The sequence below is a fragment of the Lepidothrix coronata genome, unplaced genomic scaffold (genome assembly GCF_001604755.1).
Source record: "Lepidothrix coronata isolate B3197 unplaced genomic scaffold, Lepidothrix_coronata-1.0 Scaffold37, whole genome shotgun sequence".
In the NCBI taxonomy this organism is placed as follows: domain Eukaryota; kingdom Metazoa; phylum Chordata; class Aves; order Passeriformes; family Pipridae; genus Lepidothrix; species Lepidothrix coronata.
This window is the reverse complement of record NW_016690217.1, coordinates 300,071-323,765: the sequence shown is the minus strand read 5'-3', so window position 1 is coordinate 323,765 and position 23,695 is coordinate 300,071. Positions and strand designations below refer to the sequence as shown.

The window sequence follows — 23,695 nt, the reverse complement described above, 5'->3', positions numbered from 1 at the left end:
CTCTTCTGCAAGTTCCAAGGGGTTTTGCTGATGATTTTTTGTAGTTGTTGTGGTGGTAGTGAAGGATTTTTTTTCCAAATCAGTGGCATTTTAAATGCTTCTAATAGCAAGAGTTTCCATGGAGTCAACTAGCAGCTGCAGTGACTGATATTAGATAATTCAAGGTAGAAGAAGAGAGCCTGAGCATGAATTGCAGGGAGGAGACAGGGTTGTACTGAATGTGCGAGAAGAGTTGTATTCTTCTTCAGGGCAAGTGCCTCTGTTGGCAAAAGCAATAGAGTTAGAGGTGGCAACACGGATGAACAACCACACAAAGAGTTTGATAGGAGATAGAACATAAGAGTAGAATATGGGTGAGAGTCCAGAAATCATGGGTTCATGGAGGACAGTCATTTAGGAGGATGCGTAAGTAGAGAAATTAAAAATTAAGCATTCAAAATTGAAGCTGCCAGATACTCAGATTCTTTTGCCAAGGCAAGTGTTAGTTCAGATGAGAGGGATCTGGAAAGTCAAGCTTCATGTTTTCCGTCCTTGGCATTTTTCAACAGGCTTCTCCTTGTTTCTTTTTCTTTTGATTTGCACATTTAGTTTGTCTAAGGTCTTTGTCACTGAAGGCAAAGACATGTTCAAATCTGATCCTCAGTTCCTTCTTCTTGGACTCTGGAGCAGGGAGTATAGCCTACCCCTCTATCTCTGGCCTAAACTAGTATCTCTCCCAGTTACATTCTGCTTACTGTTTTGTCTTCTAGTGTCCTCCTCCTGACTGCTCCTGAGATGCACAAACACAGGTGAGGGTCATGTCCTGACAAAAAAACCAGGAAGCCCTTCCAAACATAGCTTCTACTCCTTCTTTAAGGCCTCTTTTTGCAGCCAGACAATGTGACACATGTGGCTGAGGGCAAAGAGTGGCTTTATGTAAATGCAATTAACCTCCATCCCTTCTGCTAGTAAGCAGCTCTAGGTCTGCTTCCCATGTGGCTTGCACTGTTCCCATCTTTTCTCAGCATATGCTAAGTTCTGCACTGAAGTTCATTCCCAGGTTTTCTGGCCCAGAGCGAGCTTAGTGAGATAAATCTCTTGCTCCTGATCAGGATGACACCACCTCCTATTACAGCTGAGTGTCAAAGTCTGGAAGAGGTACATATTGTCCCATTCTCTCTCTCTGGCATTATATCAAGGACTTCAGCTGACCCTGAAGAGCCAGGGCCGGTTGCCTTCCCTGTGAAGCCTTTCAGCAGCAATTTGTCTGCCTCTAAAAACCTGGCACTCACATCACTGTGTTTTTTGTGCTCTAGTCAGTTAGCTGAGCTGCTGCAGGTCATTGAACAAATCCATTGAACAGATGGATTCCTGAGATACAAAAAACATCGGGGGACTGTCTGCCCCTGCCCAGGCTTGCTGGTGTTACAGCCTTTAAATCAATTACAGCCAACCCTACCTCCAAGTCTCTAGAGATGATGTGGAGTGTAATCCACCCTGCAAGGGTGACATTCATTGGTGGACGTGGCTTGTGGTTCTCATGAAGCACAGTCTGGCAGACCTGCGAGAGAGGAGTTACAGTAATCAATATGCACCACACTCAGAACACGATAAAGGTTTCAGCTGTGGCATGCTCTGCTCTTCTGTGGACTGCTGCAGGCCTCAGCAGCTGACTTGTTGAGTTCTGTGCTACCAAATACTGAGGAAATGCAGGTGTTGAAACTTTTTTTTTTAACGGAGCAAAACACTGGACCACCTTTGTACCTGTACACTGCCTAGGGATTTAGATAATTTTGTGAAGCCTGTGAGCTTTTTCTGAAACACCTTGTTTCTTGGCTTGTACTCACTTGATAAATACCGTGGCCAGACTGCGTGGCAGGTAAATTTCCTCTAACTATTGTAAAAGGCATTCCTTCTAATTTGCATGGCACATCAGAAAGATGCCATTTAAGGCAAGCTGTGCCAAAAAAAAAAAAAAAATTAACAAAGAGCTGTATATAGAACAAGATTTATCTTTGTCATAACTTCAGCTGTTTCTCCAGGCTGAAAAGATACCCTACTACCTTTTTCCTTTGTACTTGATTGTGTACTGACTAATGTAGATGAGAAATTCCTGCCAGCTGTGGAAAACCGTGGATTTAAAATATTAACACAGGGATAAAGGAAATAAAGGAGCAGTGTCAGTGCTCTCTCCTTTAAAACACAGACACTTAGCAGGATAAACAGGAGGAAAACTGTCACACCATTAAAAAGACAGGAGTCAGTCCTGCAGTCTAGAACCAGAGGAGGGCAGCCTCCTCCTTTGACCACCACTATTTTGAATCCATGATTACAAATCAGTTCGTTAATAATAAATAAATTCACGTAAAGAATACACTCAGCCCCCGAGAATCATCTTCACTGTGGTGATGCTCCATCCTAACCTTGGGGAAGGATGGTGAGGATGAACAGCTCCACAGTCCTGCAGCCCCCCCAGGCTGCTTCCCAAGGACAGGGCTCTTCCCATCATTATCTAGGGAGGGATCTATGTTACAGAGACACCACACCATCTCTCTGAATGACTGGCACAGGCAAGCCTCACTCTAACACTCACACAAATCCATTTTAGATAGTTTTAGTTTATGTTACTGCCTGTACACACTGCATTATCTTGCTGACTCTCTGATATTTTTTGTGTCTCAGACTATAGCTGTCCTATTTTCTTTTTCTAACTCAGTATATATAAGCAGTGAAGGTGTAGCAATCATGGTGGTGCCAGCTTTTAAGATTTCACCACAGCTCTCTAGGATGTTTTCCCTGGAGCTCCAGCTCTTGGTCATACTTAAATACATAGCAATCTCAACTAATTTATAATTTAAATTACTTTTGCTTACACAGTTACAGGAGGGAGAAAGCAAAAATACGTGACTCTCAATATTCCCACACCAGAAGCAATTATTTATTTTTTCTACGTTTTTGTGACACTTTAATTAACCTTAGCAATGAGAAGGAGAAAAGGAGAGCTGATTTAATCTTTCAGAACATTTGGGTTTGGTATTTCTGCAGATGTGCTGTTCTTTTCCTTTGGTATGTGGGCAGTACATGCATGTGAAAGATCCTCATATATGTTCATAGCAGCTGTAGCAGGTATTGATAATACTCATGGGGAGTCAGTGGAGGATGTGACAACTGCAGTATTGATCAAGGGATGCTCCACAGCCCTGGAAATACGTTCTAGTGAATGCTTCATGCTGTAGGATTTGTGGTCATGTGCTCTTGGTGACATGAGCTGAACTGCAACTGTCTGGAAATGTCTTCCAGAGCAAAGCAATGGGTTGCTTCCAAAAGGACATGCCAAATCTTGCTAGATCAGAATCTTAATTTTTCAACATCAAGACAATGAACAGTCAAAATTCAGGAGGTACTTGACACTCGATAGTTATGTTAGGTAAGTGCACTATTGTGTCTCAGTACTACACTGCTCTTTCAGGTTCAGAGATCTCATTTTTTGTCACAGATCTGGTATGAATACATGATATAACTCCTATTATGTCTCCCCCTCTCAGGTACCATGGTATTTTTTAAACTTGCTTGAATAATCACTGTTTTTAACTTTTCCTCACAGGAGTGTTTGCATTTGGACTTTTTGCCACTGACATCTTTGTAAACGCCGGCCAGGTTGTGACTGGGAACTTGGCTCCCTACTTCCTGACGGTGTGTAAACCCAACTACACTGGGAATGACTGCAGGGCACACCACCAGTTCATAAACAACGGCAATATCTGCACTGGGGATGTGGAGGTGATTGAAAAGGCAAGGAGATCCTTTCCATCCAAACATGCTGCTCTGAGCATCTACTCAGCTTTATACGCCACGGTGGGTGCCAGTGATGACTGCTGACTTCCGTGAGAGGTTTCTGTATGTGCATCTAGATGGGCACATTTTTCTTACAATGGATTTTTGGAGAAAAAGAGTGTTGCTTTGGGGGCTGCTTTCTTCTTTATCTGTAGGGGGAAACCGCCTTCTCTCTCTCATTTTACCAATCCTGGGGTAAGCAAATGAAGTGCTTATTGCTTTTGAGGCACTGCATATTCCAGAAGTATGAGGTCCTAAACTTGTCTTTACTGCTGGTTTTCTCATTCAAGATCTTCTTCTCCCTGGCCCTCTCTGATGAGAATTAAAATGAAGTTGATCCTTAAACAGCTTCTGGATTGCTACTTTTGCTCCCGTGCTTGTTGAACATTTAATATCTAAATTGTGCCACTTCAATGGGAGGCTGAACTTAGGCTGAATTTTGCTGCCCTTGTTCATGACCTGAAGGTCCTAATGAAAGTTAGTGCCAGAATTTTGTTGTTATCACAGGGAATGCACCCCAGTTGACATATTGGCAAGGTGACACCGCTGTACTGTAAGGAAGGAAACTTATCTATCTTAAAAGGTCTCATGAGACAGATCGACTGCTCCTTTGTGTTCTCTGGTTAAAGTTTCTGTAATGCTGGAAAATCGATCCAAGAATCTTACTAACAAAGCAGAAAATCTTGTTGGTTTTGCCATTAAGATCGAAGGGCTTAACCTGGTTCTGATCTTAAAATGAATTAACCTAAGTCTTTTTCCCCTAATAGCCTGACCAAGTGGTGGCAGAGTCTGTCTGTAGGTCATCAGTATTTAAGAAAAGTGTTAAAATTACTAATGACAGGGTATTTACTGAATATTTTACCCTGTGCTGAGGGTAGCAGATGAATAAAACACCATATTATTACTGTAAGATGAAGAGTCCACCAGCTGCTGTTTCAATATCCATCTATTTGCACTGAATGTTCTGTGATTAATGATGGAGATATAAACTGCAACTCCTTTGATCAGGATTTGTTGGAAACTGTGTGGAAAGCCTGTAACATTTTGTGCACATTACTTCTGAACAATATGCAGTCATGTGTGAAATACAATAAAATCGACATGGTTGTAGCAGCTGTTTGCATCATGAGAGGTGAAAGTTCCAGGGTCAGGCTTGGTCCTGTTTCTATCCTAGGCTAATTACACCTTTCATGGACTTTCCTTGCATATCTTCCCATGTTTCCTAGGTAGGCAAGTCTTCTACAAGCAGGCTGACTTCTACAACGGAAGGGCAATGCTGCTTTTCCTTTCTGAGCTTAAGTCCCGGGTAGTTCAATGTTTCTGAGCTCTAGTCTTCCCTGAGTACCTGTGATGGGTCTGCATTTCTCCTCACATGGGAAGATGCCAAGTAGAGCCAGGACATGGAGCCATTTCTGAGCCACAAGGTCATGAAAGTCTGCCCTTAGGGCATTTCAGCCTACAGTCCAATTTCAGCCCAGTTCTCTGCCTCTAGAACTAAAGGTGTTATCACTTGTCTTTTCTCTGCCTGTCAGCTGGGAATAACATGAGCATTACACAAGAAATGCATTGTTCAGACCTAGCTTTGTTTAATAACTGTGCTATGCACAATTTTTGGAGAAGTCTCTTGCTGATTCTAATATGCATGATAATGTGGGCTGCTGAACATGAAACATGGGACATTTGCTTAGTAATAGGTGTATTTTGCATAAAGCTGAAGATTTGAGCCATGGTGCAAGAAAAATAAAACAGCTTGAACATGAGTAGGCAGGAGAATGGAATCAGCACGGACATTGTCTGTCATTGTATGAATGTCTGTTGAGATCTGGGAGTCTCCTGCCATCACCAAACCTCAAGTGTGCTCTGCAGATGTTTCTGTGCTCATTTGTTCATTACTCTGCTACTGAAAGCACTCTCACTGTGATTGGTTTGCCTTTGTGGGGTTTTGGTGTGTTTGGTTTTATTTTTTTAAATAATCTGGGGTTTATATTTAATCATTGAGGCCTTTTTCTTTGTCACCTGTTAAAGAGGCTGAGGAGAACGCAGAGCATCACTTCTGTGTTCTCTGCAGGCAGAGGTGGATCTTGTATGCCTAAAGTAGGGGAAAGAGAAAATGGCTGCCAGCCCTGACTTCCATACTTACAAAAAAAATTAAAATGGCATCTAATTAAAGTTTATCAGTCTCCCAGATTTATCTCAGGAAGACATGGCAACCTCTGTACATAGTCCACTCGTGCACTTAGAAACATGATTTTGAGTTTCTTTTCCAAGGGGGAGGTTTTCTTTTTTTTTTTCCAAGAAAAAGGTTTTTCTTTCCAAAAGAAAAGGGCTTTCTTTTTCTTTTCCAAGAAAAAGACTCTTGGTTCCAGCATCAGTTCAGCTGATGGGATGTCAGTCCTTGTTTCAGTGTCATTCCAGCTGCGTTGGTCTGGCCCGTGAGATGTTCAGGGCCCTGGGGGCACCACCCAGGCTTGGCATGATACCTTTTTATGGACAGGTTTCTGTGTAAATTAGTTATTGTGCACAGTCTGTTTGTTTAGGTCTTTCTGGGACAGAGAGCTTTGGGGGTCTCTGATGGTCTTAATCCCACCCTGTAGTCCATGCTCACTTCCTGCAACTCATTCCTGTGCTTGTGCTGTATTTGTTGTGGTTCTTCCTCATGGAAAAATGCTGCCCTATCTCTGACTGGCCCCCCTTCTCCAGCCATATATTGTTCTCACAGTGTCTTGATACCAACAATCCTTGGTTATTATCAAGAATTTTGTCTGTCATTACCAACAGTCCTGGGTTGGCTCCACAGCCATCCAGCTATCAGTGTTTGAGACATGGGCTGTTTTTCAGGCAAAAACCCCAAGTTTCTAAGGCTGTTTATTAAAAAACAGGTGCTCATTAGACAGCACAAGTTCTTGGGAACAGTGTTTCTGATAAGCTCAGAGGAGCTTAGTCCAAGTGCTGTTCCTCAAGGCTGAGGCCTAACCAGCATTTCTCAGTGAGGGGGCTTGTGGGGTGGAAGCTGTGCCAGCACAATCCATCCCATGACTAAAGTCAGCTTCTCTGGGCCTCTACACCTGAACATGAAACTTCGAACATTTGGGAAATGCTGAATAGTAGAGAACACCACAGCAAGTACCTTCAGCAGCCCAGGTCAGTTCAAGGCCTTGGCATTTTGAGCAGCTGCACTGAGTCAAAGCAGTTGTCAAACAGCAGTTGTCAAACAGCAGTTGTCAAAATCTCTGTGGTAAAAGAAAAGATTATAAAGCTTATAGGACAGGATTTTCCAGTATTGGTATGAAATCTTGAAGTTTCTAAGGAAAGTAAAACTATCACAAATCTTCCCACTTTTTGCTGCAAGGACAAGACAGACTTCTTCCACTTTGCATTTCTCATTATAGATATAACATATATTCTAAATATATGCATATATTTGCATATACACATAAGTATATATGGATGTCTATTTTAAACCTGTAAACAAAAAAGCCTCCTTGACTGTCCCTGCTTTTCTCTGTCTGAAAAAGATGGGAGAGGAATCACATGGGTTGAATGCTACTATCATACACTGAACATGGCTAAATACACTACTTGGGTGTATAAGAGCACAGCACCAATAAGAACACAGCAAAGAAGCTTAATAGATAATTTATATAGTTAAATAATGTGTAGTTTATTTTTTCATATTTTTTTATATTTACTTCACATCTTACTATATTCACTTCTTTACTCCTCTCTGTTTCTGACATTTAGAGTTTTGTAAATAAATAATTTTGCTTTATATTTAGTGTTGTGGGAAATTTTCAGAAATACCTGCTGTGTGAAGGAGACTTCCACTGAGATTTTGGTCTCTTGCAGAAAGTTTTGAAACCACGCTCTAAACGTGGGTAAACATACTGTGAGAATCCTAAAAAATATGTTGGCTGTAGGGAACCCAGACAATAAAAATCAAGCCTCATTGATTGGGAACTCTTACTGTAATGGAGAAGCTCTCCCAGTTATTTCTGAGCTCAGTGTGTGATTTAGGATGAACTGGAGCCTACCTCCTGGGAAAACAGTTTGTCTTGTTTAAAAGCCTCCTCATGAGGGTTTGGACAGATTTCCCTTGGCAATCTGTTCCCTTGGTTAATTACCCTCATTGCTAAAAATGTTCTCTTTAAGTGTACATTTTCTTGCTGAGATGCGTGAAACTTCAATACAGATACTTCCCATCTGTGACAAAGACAAGCCTGCCACATGGGTAACCCAAAGATCCAGCTTTATCTCATACCTGTAAGGAAACAAGTGTGTGTGGGTTGCTCTGTGTTAGCTGCTGTTCACAGCTGGCACAGCAGGACTGTTTTTACTTTAAAGAGGTGGGGGATTTTCCTTTGGATGCTGTAAACTGCAGTGGTGCTTTGGTGGGGAATAGGAAAGCAATTCAGCTCCCCGTTCCTCAGTTGGATTGACTTCTGCTAGAAGTGGACAAGGTGAAAGGGTGGGTGGTAATTATTTATGCAGTAGCAATGATTTTTGTTTTCCTGTTGTTTCCAAAGAACCTTAACGTGAGTTTTGGTGATACATGCAGCTCAAGTTGCCAGCCAAGGCTGGGGGACGGGTCCACCTAGTGCTCATTGTTAGCTGTCTTTCCAAGGCATATGCTGCACTCAGATTTAGATGTGAAAAACAAAGCAAGCAGGAAACTCTCAAATAGCTGAGTTTCATTCCCAATGCTATTACACAGCATAATGTTCTAGTTCATAAATCAAGTTGCCCTTTAACTTACGTACTTAATAGCACATTTAAGGGCAGAAGACCTCCCTTCCCCAGGCAGAGATCTGGCAAATTAAGCAGTTAGAAGTCCAGTACCACAGTTTCTGGGCAGGTGAAAGTATCCTTTTGACCCAGAGGGAGTCATATCTACCTTCCTCTGGTCAGTTTTTCTGTCCTGTCCCTTTCCCTTTCAAAAAGTGGTTTCTGCATCCCTTCTCTTCTTCTGGAGTTACGTATTGTCATGAGTTTAGGGCTAATATTTTTAGCAGCAGCCAGTGAAGGGAACCCAGATATAGGGATATTTGGTAGCCCAGTCAGGGAGAAGGGAAAGGAAATACAAACAAGGAGAAAGTTAAAGTACACACAATACAGCAGAATACAGGAATATGTGAAAGGCAATGAACCGAGTGAACTTGAGAATGGATATAATTTCTTTTTCTTGATCCCAAAACTATGTGCCAGACCATAATGACCTCTGTATAGCTGGCTCACCTAGAAAGGGACAGATATTAAAATACAGTAAAATAATTGCTCACGTTTGCCAAATAGATCATAGAGTGCGAAACAAGCTGTGCTGGTATTTGCATCTGGAAGCACCAAGCCAAGCCAGCCAGGGATCAGATTAGGAAACCTGAGCATGATACTGTTTAAGAAGCATTTTTCAAATGTATCTTCATGATTCTTTTTCATGTATGGGGAGCAGTGTGTCATCTGGAGACATTTTGGGCAAACGTATTTGATGTATTTGCTTTTATTATCAAAGCTTTGGAAATCATTCAGGCATCCATACTTGATTGCTGAAAAGGATTTTATTGAATTGTTTTGCCATCAGGCTTGGTTTGCTTTATCTTTGTTATTTTGTGGCTCTGGAATTAATGACTGGCTGCTAATTGTGACCCATGTGCTTTTGCTCTCTGTCAAAATGTGTTAGAAAATACACAAACTGCCAGAAACATGTGGGGTTAATTAAAAAATACTCAGAGAACAGTGAAACTTTGTGCTCCAGAAATACATTTTCAAAGTCAACTTTGTTTTGAAAGAAACCTTTCTCATATTGTGTGTTTCCTTTCATCTTTCAGAGAAAATGTCTGGAATGGTTTCTCACAGTGTTCTCTCTTTCTTAAATTTAACACCACTTAGGAGACTGGAGTAGCTAGTTGAAACAGATGCTATGCACTCAAATTTTCTGTACGTTAGAGTTTCTGCAGGAGTGTAAACATCAATTCCTGGCTCCCTTTGCAGACATTTAGTCATGCACATTCAGAGTGCCACCTTCTGAGCACAAACGGAGCCTAGAAGCTCAGGAGAAGTCCTGTATGTAAATACAGTGGGATATTTGACATCCTGAAACAACACCATTTAACAGTATCTGTTTTGTACTCTTAAAAGTGTTCTCTGAATTACCTGAAACCTCTTACTCCATTTCCCAGTGCTTTTTTTAATGAAACATGGATTTTGTCACATCCTTGCTGATTTAGGATTTTTCTGGGTGGGAAGGATGCATTTCTGGCAGAGCCCCTTTTTACTTTTGGTTTGCCCTTCCTTTCAGATGTACATCACAAGCACAATTAAAACAAAGAGCAGCAGGCTAGCCAAGCCTGTGCTGTGTTTGGGTACCCTGTGTGCTGCCTTCCTTACTGGGCTGAATCGAGTTTCTGAGTATCGGAACCACTGTTCGGACGTGATCGCAGGCTTCATCCTGGGCAGTGCTGTAGCCTTGTTTCTGGTAAGTCCAGCAGTTCCTTGTGAATTCCTTTTAAAAATACCACAGTATTAAAAACAATATTTAAAAAAATGCTATTTTCGTGTGGCCTGCAAGATCTAATTCTAGCCCCATCTAGTTAAACATATCATCAGAGAGAATTACAGTATGAAATCAGGAATACTAATTGATAAGGCTAGTATGGTGACATTTGTACATTTTATTTATTTTAATTCTTTTAATTCCTGTATGTGTTCTTACTTGACCTGTTCGGGAAAATTCTGTAAAGATGGTGTAGTTTTCAACTGATATCAAAAGGAATGTATGCTTGAGACTCCTCTAACACCCCCATGTTACAAAATCCTACTGTGTGTCTTGTATCTGGCAAAAATGTTAGATAAAGGGTGTTGTCTGCGGCTCTGAGCAGTGGTCCTGGTTTTCTGTTTTGTTTTGGACCATAAAGGAAGTGCAGTAGAAAGGAAGATTAGGATAAACTCCCTGGGAGACAATATTACCTCCCTTTGCATCATTTGGAGTTGAGCTGAAATTGTTTACCCCCTTATAGGATAACTAAATGTATTAAAATATATCAAAGGCCTTCCCACAGAATGTAGGAACAGCATCTTTCCAGACTTGAAGTGTACCTGGCTCTCCTGTGGGCTCTGTGGTTGAAGTGATTTGTTTGGTAGAGAGGTCTCTTGCTGAGGATTTACTCACACTGCCAGCAGTCCAGGTCATTCTTGTTAATACCAAGAAATGTGCCTGGTTCCATTTAATCAAAATATGCTTCAAAACTATCCACTGCACAGCAACAGACACTTTATCTCTGTAATCAGGAGGGATTAGGTTTCAATGATCCCTTAAATCTCAATTGTCCTGTCACTGATTCCTTTTTTCCTATTCTGTACTTAAAAAAGCAACAACAACAAACCTCCACATGTCAATTGTTTCCATGTTCCCTTTAAATAAAAAGATATCTACAACCTCTGACCTGAATTTCCTTGGCTTTAATGTAAATTATTTGTCTGGTTCCCATTGGGAAGAGCAGTTTAAATCTCGCCTATGCAATGTGAGTCTGTCGTCCCAGTGCTGCTGCAAGTATGAAGGAGTGATGCTAAATTATGTTATCCAGATGTGAGGGAGTTGCAGCCAATCACTGAACTATTTTCACAGCTTGGAACTGATAAAGTCACAGTCTGAAGGGAGTATTTGGCCAGTAAAGTGCATCATTCAGGTAGTCTGTGGTTCTGGGATGATAAAGCATACATGGGAATCTCTGCTGTGTGAAATGTAAAATGTATAAAGACTGAGAACGGTTCATCACCTCAATTTAACACACTTCCCAAAGCAGTCCATCCCACTCAGCTGCACTGTAGCCCAAGGCTGAGACAGGTGACGCCTTGAACCAAAACACAGGTTAAATTCTTTTCAGAAACTGGCAGTTGTGACCCCAGTGTTAACTCCTCTGAGTTTTCCTGGGGACAGAACACACCAACCTCACTTGCTTTTTCTGCATTACACAGGGGATATGTGTTGTCCATAACTTTAAGGGCACTCACGGAGCTCCTTCTAAACCGAAGCCTGAAGATCCACGGGGAATGCCACTAATGGCTTTTCCGAGAGTGGAAAGTCCTCTGGAGACACTGAGTGCACAGGTACTGTAAATCCTCTCACCCAGACCCATCACCGACCACATTTTCTGTTACAGGAGAGTAAAACCAAGTTGTATACCTAACCATACATTCCTAACATTGATCCCATTGAACAAAGTGAATCTGAATCAAGGCAGAGTTTGTTTTAAGGCATTTATTCCCGAACTACCAAATATTGTAGATCTTTTGCCCCTGTGCACATCCACTGCTGAAAAAGTAGGATTTCACATGCCTCTGCATGTGGTTTGTGATAAAAAAGCTTTCGCTTAGAATAGAAAACTGAGAGAAAAGCAAAAATAATTCTGTGTAACTACATTCCAAAATACTTCGGGGATGTCTGAAATATTTAATCTTTCCTGAGAATAAACTGCTGTCCAGAAATGTATTTATAGAGATTAGGTTTTTTATCCTTATTACTGTTCAGTATCTTCTATAATGATAAAAATCTCATACAGTTTTCTATCTCTAAGTCCTCAGAAGAGAAGTAATAGCATTCTTTCAAGTCTGCAAAAAAAATAGCAAGCGAGAGCATCATTATTGATGGTGTTTCTGTTAAAACTACTAACTTAAAATGGCTTGTGTTGGCATAACTGAATCATACCCAGCCCTTTCAAAACAGACAAGCAAATGCCACCTGCAAAACAGGTTCTGGGAATGAGGAGAAACTGTAGTTTATCAGTTATTTTAAATGCCCTGATGTCATTTATTTGTTCTTTAAATTGTACTTAGATGGCCTGTCATTCCTCTGCACATGGCATGTAGCAAGATCAATAGCGACTTCTGTTAAACTCGTTGCCAAATAAACTGAAAAGAGGAATTTTTAAAAAAATGGAAAAGACAGTTTTCTAATGCCTGGAAATATTTTGCTTAATTGAAAAGTCAATTTTGATTAGGCAAAGATTTACTGGAAGACTTTCCACTAAATCTGCAGAACCTTGTGCATTAAATGTTCTCTTGGTGGGTTTGCAGTTCAGAAACTAAGCACTGCTTAGATGTCCACATTATGTCATGTATGACAAAAAGGCTGAGCAGGGGAAAATACAGACTATGAGAAAAATTTAGTCAAGTCAGCTATTTATAGCTGCTGAGCTGTGAAGTGCAGGTAGCGACTGGACCTTAACTGTTGATGTCTACTATAATTCAACAACATAATTTTCAGGGTAGCAGTCTCTACATGACCATACATCTACAATGTAGGAGTAGATTGGGGAAAATGTGATCCTATTCTGAAGATAGTATAAACAGGTGTTTGGGAGCACATGCTCCTTACTGTTTCTTCAGGTATAGGAGGTACACCATCCTTCTCTGTGCAGATTTCTGCATCTATCCCCAGTCTCGTTTGGCCTTGCACCCACACAAACCCTGCAGAGGCAGCATGATACAAGGATGACTTAGTACGGCCACGAGTCCTGGACATTGGCTCCCAGGGAGGTTAAATCTACACTGCCACCTACAGAGGACTTCTTGTTGCTGCATGTCTGTGGCTGCATGTGTTTTGGCATATTGACCCACCTCCATACGGTTTTAAGTTCTTTATGTTCCTTAGGATCAAAGTGTGCAGAATCCGTGTGCACCCATCAGATGAAGCCAAACCACAGTCTTCTAGTCTCTCCTGAGGACAGACCCACTGTATTGGTTATGTGACTGTATGAAGCACTTAAGCCTCTGCAGACCTGTCCCTCTGGACAGGACCCAGTCCCATTTGAAAGTCCATGTTGGAAAAGTCCCACCTTGGTTTTCCAGCCTGTAAGTGAGTGTTAATAACAGCAGGGCTGGAGTTCAGCGATTCCCACCACACACTCAGGACAGGCAGCAGTCACTTTTGCAGTCTTAAAGCCCTGGGTTAGCTGAGCAACAGGTTTTATTAGAGAAGGGTTTTCTCATTCATTTTGCACACCAAAATATGTAAATGCCAAACTGTTTACAAATGTTCATGTGTCTGCCTTTTCCTCTTTGCAGAACCACTCTGCCTCTATGACTGAAGTAACCTGAGATGGAAGATTGGCAGCCGGAGCTATTTTTTACTACCCTCCAGTACAATAGTCCAAGACACACAGTTACTAAATGTGTAACTGTGATGACCAGTATTATGTTATGTCTAGTTAGAGGCTAATGTTTTGTACTTTTTTTGTATGAGGAAGTGATGTAGCTTGCCCTGATTTTTTTGTCAGCTTTAATATTATTATGCCAGACTTTAAAAGCAAAACGAAAAAAGAACAAAAAAAAACTTTTCTTGTTTAAAGTGTGCACTGAGGAACTACATCTATGGAATTGTTGATGTTGTTATGTGATATTTGTACACGTTTTTTTTCTTTTAAGTTTTTAATTTATATATCTTGAAAAAAGAAACATTCATTTTTACCTTTTCTTACCGTAAGAAGTGCTTCTACCACTGGGTCAGATTCTGATCTCAGTAAGGTCAGCATAGATCTGAAGTAATCTCATATATTTAATTCATATTAAAATAATGGTGATCAGGAATCTGACCTGAATGATACTATCAACACGTAGCAAAAATCCATCCTTGATTCAGTGGGCTACTTAAGTGTTCCCTAGGGATGCAGTTTAGCCACCCAGTTTCCAGACTACTTGGCAGACTTGAAGCATGTTCTTAAGCACCTCACTGAATCAAAGCCTGATTGTTCTGGTGTGGGTGATTGTGCTGGTTATTGAAGAATAACTAAAACAACATCCTCAGTCTGCAGTATAGACAGACTGGACATGAAAATTTATAGTAGTAGCTGATAGCATGTGAGCTGACTATATCATCTCCCTAGATCCTCATTCCTCCCCGAGGCCCAGCTGAAGCTCCCGGTGAAACCTGGCTTCAGGAATTGACTATGGGGATATACAGCCACCACTGTGGAGCTGAGGCTGTGCTCTGAGTGTCTCATCACTTCATCATAGATTTGTGGGGTAACTAGTGACACTGTTGCAAAGTAAAAGTGGCACCACTTCTCCAGCAGGGTGGCATTCTCTGGCATTCCAGTTCGCATGAACCAAGGAGCCTGTTTTGCCCCCCAAAGTGTATTTTTCCCTGAGGGGCTTTGGCAAGTTAAAAAAAAAAATAAACAAAAGAAAATAAAAAGCTGACAGCCTGTAGTAGCGGTCTGCATTTTTGTAAATTCTGCCAAACAGAATTTATATCAAAACTGCTATTTTACAATTTAAAAACTTTGTCTAAGGATTTTAAAGACAATTAATTAAGTATGGGTTGGGGGTGGGAGGGAAAGAAAAAAAAGCCCATTTACAATGGCTAGAATTGGGGCAAAGGCTTCATTACATGATTTTTCACTGTTTCTAGGATTTTCCTGCATCTCATTCTTTTAGCATGGTGATAACTGCTGTGTGTCTCCTTTAAAGAATGGAGCCTGTCTCTGTACTTCTACTGGAATGTTTACCTCACATTTCCATGTTGGTTCTTCTTGGCTTTTTTTTGTAATTTTTTCCAAAACAGAAGCGAAAAAAAAATGTTCAAAAAAGCAAACATGTAGCCTGGTCTCTGTCACTTGCCTGGGATACAAAGAAAATCTGGGATGTCTGTTTCTGTCTGGTCTTGCAGTGTTTCTTGCAGGTTGGTATCTTCTTCTGACTTTACAGATGTGTGCTTCAGGCTTAGGAATATAAGGATCAGACTTAGGGCCGTGCAGGCCTTCTGTGACTATGAGAAGCCGTTGATAAGTGTTCTGGGTTCCTCACTACAACTTTGATCAAAATTCCAGGGGGAAAAATCTGTTCTCAACTTCTCTGCTAGGAAATACCCTCCCAAGCAGGCTTTTTTTACACTTTTGTCTGGTCTTCTCTACTGGTCTAAAACCAACAAACTGCATGAGCAGGGCTTTTGCTTACTTATTTATTTATAATTTAATTCAATAGAAGTTAGGTACTTTTGAAAGCCCAAGGATTAAAAAGTGATTAATCCTCTAGAAGTCTTACCCCTTCCATGGCACAGGCATTCTGTGCTAGGCTATGATCTCATTTCAGATTTTTGTTAAGAAGTTTTGCATCTCAAATGTCTGATCCCTTTCCATTGTGCTACAGTCCGTGTGCTGACGGAAGCATGACATTTGCACCTCAAAAGGAACTAAGTGTACGAGATAAGGGAAATGGCAATTTGACTCATCTCAGACAGTAAAACCCAAGATGAGCTGCTGTCATGCTCCTTTCTTGCCTAATTTTCAGTCTTCAGTTTTTCCACTCTGTTCTGATCATTTTACGTGAGCTATCAAAGTTACATACTGGGAGAGACAGAGAAGCGGCAGATAAACATGAAGTTCAACTACCACTGAAAGTATTTTCTTAGATAATGAGTGTTAAGAAGAAACAAGGAGGTGCAAATATCTCTGGGTTTTGGTGGGAGGAAGACATAGTTTCATGAAAAAAATAATTTATTGCTGCCAAACAGCCTCTGAAGCAGCCAGGATGACACACATTTAGCCATTTGTCACAGTGTGGTTTCCCATAAGCTGCAGGGGAGGAATTTGGGAACCTTCAGCCTTCCACACTGACCAGTGAAACATCCCCAGCTCACTCACATTCACCCCACAATGGAACATGTAGCACTACACTTTTACTATTCTGTAGATCCCCAAAAGCCAAAAGGAGAAAAGAATGTTAAACTTCTTCAGAGCTGTGAGAAGAAAGGAGAACTTGAGAAGTTTGCTCGGTCAAGAAACTGAGCACTGTGACACACAAAAGCAGCAGTGTCTGAGTGTGCTTGGGGTGTCTGCTGAAAGAAACCGGGGGAGCAAGGGTTGAGGGCAGTGAGTGTTGTAACCAGGACATTTCTGGATCATTCCCAGAAAAAAAAAAATCACACATACAGACTCTAACCTCATTGGAAACAACCTGTTTCATCAAAATTCATGAAGTACCACAGATTTCTCAGACTGTTGTATTTATTTTTTTGTCTTCCTCACTTTTCTGCTTGCCTCCTCTGATTAACAGCAGACCTGCATCATCAGTTAGACAGGAAGAAAAACTAAACATACAGGTAACATATAAGAAAAACTAACAACTATTAGGAGGAGACACAAAAATTAAAAAATAGGGTTTTTAACAGACACTGAAGAATTCAACAAGGTGCTTTGATGGCAGGTGTTTTTATAGGGCTGTTGGAGAGTTCACTATTACTGAGTTAAGAGATCTCACAATTTTACCTGTCCCTATTTTCATGTAGCAATTTTGAGCAGCACAAGCAGTTTCACTTTAAGATGACACCTGTAATAGCTTTTACAAACCTTATTGCTAACAGGCTCTTATTTTTAATCTCAAGGACAAAAAAAAATAAGGATGGCTCACTTTCCCTCTCCTTCCCCAGGTTTGTCAGCCCTGCTGGTCATGGTGGCAGAGGTGGATGTGGTTCCTGACACAGCCCAAATGCATACACAAAAACCCCATCATACAGCTCAGAACTGAAGACAAGTTTAGGAGGTTGTACAGTTGAACCCCAGCCAGCCAAGCCCCAGTCAACCCTTTGCTCACTCCCCCACCAGTGGGATCAGGGAGAGAATTGGAAGGGTAAAAGCTGGGAACCTTGTGGGTTGAGATAAAGACACTTTAATAGGTAAAAGAAAAGCCACACACACAGGCAAAGCAAAATAAGGAATTAATTCCCTGCTTCCCATGGGCAGGCAGGTATTCAGCCATCTCCAGGAGAGCAGCGGTTACTTGGGAAGACAAACACCATCACTCCAAACTTCGCTCCCTTCCTCCTTTTTTCCCCCCACTTTATGCACTGAGCATGATGTCTTATGGTCTGGAATATCCCTTTGGCCATTTGGATCACCTGTCCTGGCTGTGTCTCCTCCCAACCTCCCATGAACCCCAGCCTCTTCCCCAGTGTGGAAAACAAAAAGGTATTATGTCTGTACAACCCCTGCTCAGCAATAACAAAAACATCTCTATATTATCAACCCTGTGTTCTGCATCAGCACGAATCCAAAACAGCCCCACACCAGCCACTGGGAAGAAAGTTACCTCTACCCCAGCCAAGACCAGGTGCAGGGCAGGAACTGTGGAGTTGGTCCCCCCTGTTTATCCCCATTGGAGCCAGAGATGCAAGGGAGCAGCTGGCAGTGCCCACACTCCTGGTCTGCAGGGAAAAAAGGGCAGAACAGACAACAGTGAAAAACCCGAGCACAACTCAGAGAACTTTTATTAGTGAAATTCACACGTTTCACTGCGAGGAGGTGGCTCTGCCGCTGCTCTGCAGGAAAGGTCCATGGTGGGACTCACTGCTTCCAGATGATCTTCAGGTTTGGCGGCAGCTCTGCGGCCGCGAGTTCATCGAACTTGGTCGCATCCTTCATGGGGGTGCGGTAAAAACCCAGCACGTCCCGGGCGCAGCGCATCAGGTGGAGCTGGGAGTTGGGCACAGCATGTCCCAGCTCCACCGCCAGCCGTGCCAGCAGCCGGAACTTCAGCCTGTTCTCCTGCAGGGGCGTCTGCTCCCAGTCTTGGGGGAGGGAGGACCCAAAAACCTCCCTTACGTGGGACTCAAGGCGGCCCTGGAGGTCCTGCGGGGGGAGGTAACTCCGGCTGCGCGGCGGGGGGCACAGCAGGCTGGGCTTGCTCCTCTCCTCCTTCTCAGAGATCCCCGCTTCCACTTCCACTTCTTTCTCCTCCTTCCTGTTGGCAACAAAAAAGAAGCATTTTCAACCTCTGGGCTGGCTCAGAGTGCTATTCTGTTCAAGGTGTTTTAAAGCAGGCTCAAGCCAGACAGTGTCCTTATCCACGAGGGACAAAACCAGACAGGGTTTGGCGGTTTTCCCCAAAGGCTGCTCACCACACAGGCTGCTCACCACACAGGCTCCCTCTGCAGAGCCACCACTCGCCCACCCACCTTATCTCACTGGGCTGTGTGGAAACACTTTAATCAGAGTAATTACTTGTCTTCCCAGTTACCACTGCGTTTTCTAATCTGATGTGAATAAAAAAAATATTAATTAAACAAAAGGGATAACAGAAAATAACCACTACTACAGAAAAAAAAAAAAAAATCAGTGCCCAGGTACCAAAAAAATTAAAAAAAAAAATTCATCACTAGTTTTAACTACAAAACTTGACTTGCTCATATGCCACACTCTAGTCAACAATCCACGCATGGTCTCACCTAAAACGCTGCACAGGAACTACCATTTTACATTCCCGTGAAATCCCTCCTTTCCCACCCCTAACAAGAAGCAGGTGACAGCACTAGACTCCAACCCTGCACCACCACCACCACGTCCGCCCGCCAGCAGTGCGCCTCGACGGGCGCTTAATTCCCATAGAACCTGCTGGATTTCCTTCCCTAAAAACATCCTGGAGCTCCCTGGACACAACCCCGAGGGACGCGCTCGGTGGGGGGGAGTGTAAGACCAAGGCCCCTCCAGCACCTCCACGGCCCGCGAGAGGTTCCGATGCCCCCCCCCTGGTGCCCTGCGGTACCTGCGGACACCCCAGAAGGCTCTGAGCCCCGCGGGGCCCAGCCCGGGCCGCCCCGGCCCCGCTGCCCTCAGCGCCCGCACCGCCGCCATGCTCCTTCTCGCCGCCGCCGCCGCAGTGACGACCTGCCGCCACGCCCCGCAAAGCCTCACGGGAAATGTAGTCCCATGGCCGCCCCCTCACCGCGGGGGTGTCTCGGAGGTCTCGGCTTCCACCGGAGAAAGCTCCGGGGAGACCTTTCTGCGGCCTCCCAGTGCTTCATGTGGGCTTGTAACAGAGAGGGAGAGGGGATTTTTACACAAGCAGATCGTGACAGAAAAAGTGGGGACGGCTTTAAATTAAAAGAGGGGAGATTAGGAAGGAATTCTTCCCTGTGAGAGTGGTGAGCCGCTGGCACAGGATGCCCATAGGAGCTGTGGATGCCCCACCACTGGAAGTGTCCACAGACAAGTTGGAGCAACCTGGTCTATTGGAAGGTGTCCCTGCCCACGGCAGAGGGGTTTTATCTGTATCTGGTTGGAAAAATAGAATCTTTAAGGTCATTTCCAGTGCAAACCGTTCCGTGGTTGATCCCGTGATGCACGGATCAAAGGATCAGCAGGATGCTGCTTGTGGGGAGCAGAGGTTTCATTGAGCTTGCGTGTGTGAAGGCACAACCACAGCCAAGCCAGGAAAGGGGTGTCATTCCTGATGCTGGTGTTGGCCTTTGGGGAGTTTTTTTGGCAAGTTTTTCGTCTTCATTCACCGTCAGGACAGTCTAAATCAAGCATTAATTACTCAGTGGTTGGATCCACGTGAAGGAGTTTGACTGTTTATTGCCCCTGTGACAGGTTACTGACATGGAGGACAGCAGGAAGTGTTTACAGGACAGTGATTTTTACATGTTTTCCCAGCTGTAGGCAGGAACAGGGAGTGCCTGTGGCCAGGAGGAGCAGCCAGCAGAGTGGGATGACCGTAGAGGGTCTGGAGCTCCTCTGGGAAGCCTGGCCCTGGATGTTTGGGGGGCTGCTCCAAGGCCTCACTGTTGATTGGGGTAGTGTGCATCCAGGAGAATGCTCTTCTATAACCCTGGTCTGCTGTTTTTGCCACTTATGCCCTTTTTTTTTGTCTTTTTTTTTTCATGGCAATCATCTAATTGTACTTTAGTTCACAAATCTTGTATCTTTAACAGGGACATAGCAACAGGCCTAGGGTCAAAGAGTGAGCCTGCAACATCAGCCTGATTATCCAAGCTACACCAACAGGGCAGGCCAAGATGCCTTCCTGCATGTTTGATGTTAATTATTGTGACAAATGCCACTGGAGAAACAGTCTTTTTACAGCCTTGACCCAACTTGTGCAACCCTGGTGCAACCTCATCCCACCAACCATGACTCTCCAGGGACACAAGAAGCTTCTGAAGGAAGAGTTGTTTGTCTGTGGCCTGAGTCCCTTGTATACCTCTCAAGTTTTTTTGTGCCTTTGTTCAGCAGGATTAACCTCTGCAGCTGTGTCACTATTATTCCCCTTTGATATCCTCTGGGTTTCCCAAACTCACCAGCTGTAACACTTTTTTTTTAATCTTTGCAAAGACACAATATGTGTGACAAACACTATAAAGTTTATTAAAAAAAAAGAGAATTGTGAGGTAGAGATTAGTTTTTCAATTACTGTTTTATTGCCATGATTGAATACAGAGTCAGGTTTTATAATTCAAGATTTTGGCTGCAAAATGTGGTAATAGGCAAGGGTGTGTGTTTGAATTGCCAGGGAACTACTTAATCTGCCTGTTATTCCAGGGATTGAGTGTCAGACTGGGGAGGAGAGTGGGTTCATGACTCATTGGCAGCTGTTGTTTGCTGTTCGGAAAGAATTCCCTTTCCTTGGTATGTGCAAACGAAACAAGAATATCCCCTTGGTAAATTGTGGGAGTGAAGGGCGGAGAGAAATCTTATCCATTTTATCTCCAGCTTGCTGTAGGGTAAAGGGAAATTAGATTTCTACGTTTTTCTTTCATTTCTGAACACCTTCCACCTTGTGAGAAGGGACCGGAGGAAGGAAGGCTCCTGCACTTTCAGTAGGTGTAGCCGGCAGTGAAAAGTGACTGCGTGGCAGCTGCGTCAGTCTTCCCAGACAGGACATACTGTCCCCTGCAAGCCAAACTGTTAATCTGAAAAAGAAAGCAAAAGGAGGGAGAAAACAGTCAGTGTGGCATAAGAACAGCAGGTATGCAAAGAGTAACCAGTGGGAGCAACCAAGTAAGAAATAATCAAGCAATTAACCAAGGCAGAAACAATAGAGTAACACCCCTGGTGAATGTGAAGCACCAGGAGGAGAGGGATCAAGAGTAGCCTTCGGAAGGTGACAGCAGGTCTCCCTTCATGGGGAGCAGCTCTTCCCGCTACCGGAGGGGGAGCCTTATACCTGCGCCCGCTTGCGGAAGGCCTCCTGTGCTGCCTTCTTGTTCTCGGCTTTGCCTAGCCACGCAGCCAGGGCAGAGGCCTGCAGGGCCCTCCCGTAGGAAAAGGTCAGTTTCCAAGGCTTAGGCAGAGGGGACTGGTTCATGGCGTTCAGATTGACAGAAGCCTCCTCTTCGCTCTGGCCTCCAGACAGGAAGCAGATCCCTGCAAGAAGGAGGTTTGGAGACTTAGAAATAGACTACTCCAACCATCTCAAGCCCTGAGCTTTGCATACCAGAGGTAGGAGCAGGGCCAGCAAGAGTGACAGTGCGAATGGAAACATAGGAATGAATCAGGAATCACCGGGAACAGCGGCAGGAACAGTACGGAGGAGGGTAGTGACAGTTGCCACGGCGATATCCTGAGGGGTGTACTTCTTGGAGCAGGAATGCCCAGCCATGACCATGTTGGGTTTCAGCAGAGTCCCTTCCAGGTACACGTGGTGATCATTCAGGGCCTTGTAGACGGCAGCCAGAACCTGGAAAACAGGGGGATTGAATACAGACCTCTGCTCAAACCTTTACCTCAGCCAGCTGCAGGACAGTTTATTCTTTGGGAATGTAACAAAATCAAATGGGATTCTGCTTTCTGATGTGTAATTTATCTCAGGGGTTGCAGTTGTGGAGATACCACTGCTTTTGAGATGACCAGGATACCACTCTTCATATTTACAAGATTTGTTCCTGCAAACTGAGGTACTGAAACTGCAGTACTTGATTTTGCTCCTGATCCATCTTTTTTGAGGTTGAGGATGCTTATATCATCAGTCCAGTGGAAGTCCAAAAGCATGGATTATACTCTTGCATGTGCTATTAACTCATTAGTTGTCTGTAAGCAGCTCATATTTGTGGTGCAGTTATGAAGTCCCTTTTTGGTCAAATCTCTTTCAGCTCTGTGAGCACAAACTGCACAAAGTTTATCTTTGTGAGGGGGAAGGAATCCCTTACCTTTTCTGTGACATACTGGCAGCGCTGGAGATCGTGGTCTCCATCAGGCAGGATTTCTGGCTCCACGATGGGCACCAAGCCATGCTAAGAAAAGGAAGACAGGGAAATCTTTAGGGCTATGGAAGAAAAACTGTTCTTGTTGTTTGGTGGTATTTCTTCCTCCCGTGCTGTCCTTCCCCAAACCTTCACAGAGATCCTCCTTTCTAGTGTGTCATCATAGAGAACAGTGAGAAGGGGCAGCAGCACCTCAGGTTGCTGGAGGGCAGGTACCTGCTGGCAGATGCTGGCATAGCGTGCCAAGGTGTTAGCATTCTCCTGGATGGCAAGCTGGGAGGGTGTTGTGCTGGTGATCTTGAGCACCGCACGCCACTTGCCAAAGTCAGCACCGTCCTTCTTGTACTGAGCACAGCGCTCAGCCAGCCCATCCAGCCCTGCAGGGGGGAACAGAGCTCCTCTGAGAGCTGTTCTTCAGCTCAGAGCTCTGACTAGTGCCTTGACACCAGCCAAAGCTGCGCCTCAGGGGAGTCACCCCATGGCTTTTGCTGCACAGGTTGTAGCTTAGGCTCCTTAGATCTCTCCTTACCTTGGATGGTGGTTTCTCCGTTTGTTCCTGCTAGAGGTGCTGTGCCTTTATCCAGCTGTGGAGATCAGAAAAAGAGGAAGGGTTACAGAGAAGTGGGAATAAGTCTCCTCCTTATCTTCTTACCCATGGCTAGTTTGCCTTTGCAGGCTGACCGTGAGTAAAGTGTGGGGCTGAACATCCTCAGGATGCAAAGGAGGGAAATGCTGGAGCAAAGGTAAAGAAAAGGAGTGAGCTGGATCAGAGGAAGGGGCAGCGTGTAGATGGCAGAAGACAATAGCTTGAAAGCTCTGTTAGATGCAGAAAGAACTGGATTTGGGTTACTGCATGGAGGAACTTATTTGTAGTGAATGGTGAGTAAATGGGAGCTGGTGTATGAAAAGTTCCTGTGTCTA

The 23,695-nt window shown here is 43.6% G+C and overlaps 3 protein-coding genes across 10 annotated transcripts in view; 1 reads left to right on the top strand and 2 right to left on the bottom strand.

Moving 5' to 3' along the window:
• The window catches only part of PLPPR1 (phospholipid phosphatase related 1), a 134,204-nt gene extending 118,814 nt beyond the window's left edge, over positions 1 to 15,390 (top strand). For all 8 annotated transcript variants that reach the window (XM_017812699.1, XM_017812698.1, XM_017812695.1 and 5 more), the window contains 4 exons: positions 3,584 to 3,834; positions 10,103 to 10,279; positions 11,779 to 11,910; positions 13,867 to 15,390. In XM_017812699.1, the coding sequence (XP_017668188.1) occupies positions 3,584 to 3,834; positions 10,103 to 10,279; positions 11,779 to 11,910; positions 13,867 to 13,899 (593 nt within the window). In that variant the 3' untranslated portion in view covers positions 13,900 to 15,390. The remainder of the gene's footprint in view (positions 1 to 3,583; positions 3,835 to 10,102; positions 10,280 to 11,778; positions 11,911 to 13,866) is intronic.
• Positions 15,391 to 18,046: 2,656 nt separating this feature from the next.
• On the bottom strand, positions 18,047 to 19,464 carry MRPL50 (mitochondrial ribosomal protein L50). The gene is made up of 2 exons (XM_017812702.1): positions 19,339 to 19,464; positions 18,047 to 18,537 (listed from the first exon to the last, which is right to left on the bottom strand). Exons 1-2 carry the CDS (start codon positions 19,425 to 19,427, stop codon positions 18,141 to 18,143), a joined length of 486 nt encoding a protein of 161 aa, XP_017668191.1. The 5' UTR covers positions 19,428 to 19,464; the 3' UTR covers positions 18,047 to 18,140.
• A 1,505-nt stretch (positions 19,465 to 20,969) lies between these two features.
• ALDOB (aldolase, fructose-bisphosphate B) overlaps positions 20,970 to 23,695 on the bottom strand; it is a 5,557-nt gene continuing 2,831 nt past the window's right edge. The window contains exons 2-7 of the mRNA XM_017812564.1: positions 23,304 to 23,358; positions 22,991 to 23,151; positions 22,721 to 22,804; positions 22,077 to 22,251; positions 21,739 to 21,938; positions 20,970 to 21,484 (exon numbers count right to left, since the gene is read on the bottom strand). Coding sequence (XP_017668053.1) covers positions 21,389 to 21,484; positions 21,739 to 21,938; positions 22,077 to 22,251; positions 22,721 to 22,804; positions 22,991 to 23,151; positions 23,304 to 23,358 — 771 coding nt within the window. The 3' untranslated portion in view covers positions 20,970 to 21,388. The remainder of the gene's footprint in view (positions 21,485 to 21,738; positions 21,939 to 22,076; positions 22,252 to 22,720; positions 22,805 to 22,990; positions 23,152 to 23,303; positions 23,359 to 23,695) is intronic.

Bases quoted from the DNA above. Each gene is read 5' to 3' on its own strand.
- MRPL50 (XM_017812702.1), bottom strand. From the start codon at position 19,427: ATGGCGGCGGTGCGGGCGCTGAGGGCAGCGGGGCCGGGGCGGCCCGGG. The intron at 18,538-19,338 runs GTACCGCAGGGC...TGTTGCCAACAG, and splicing joins GCCTTCTGGGGTGTCCGCAG to GAAGGAGGAGAAAGAAGTGG.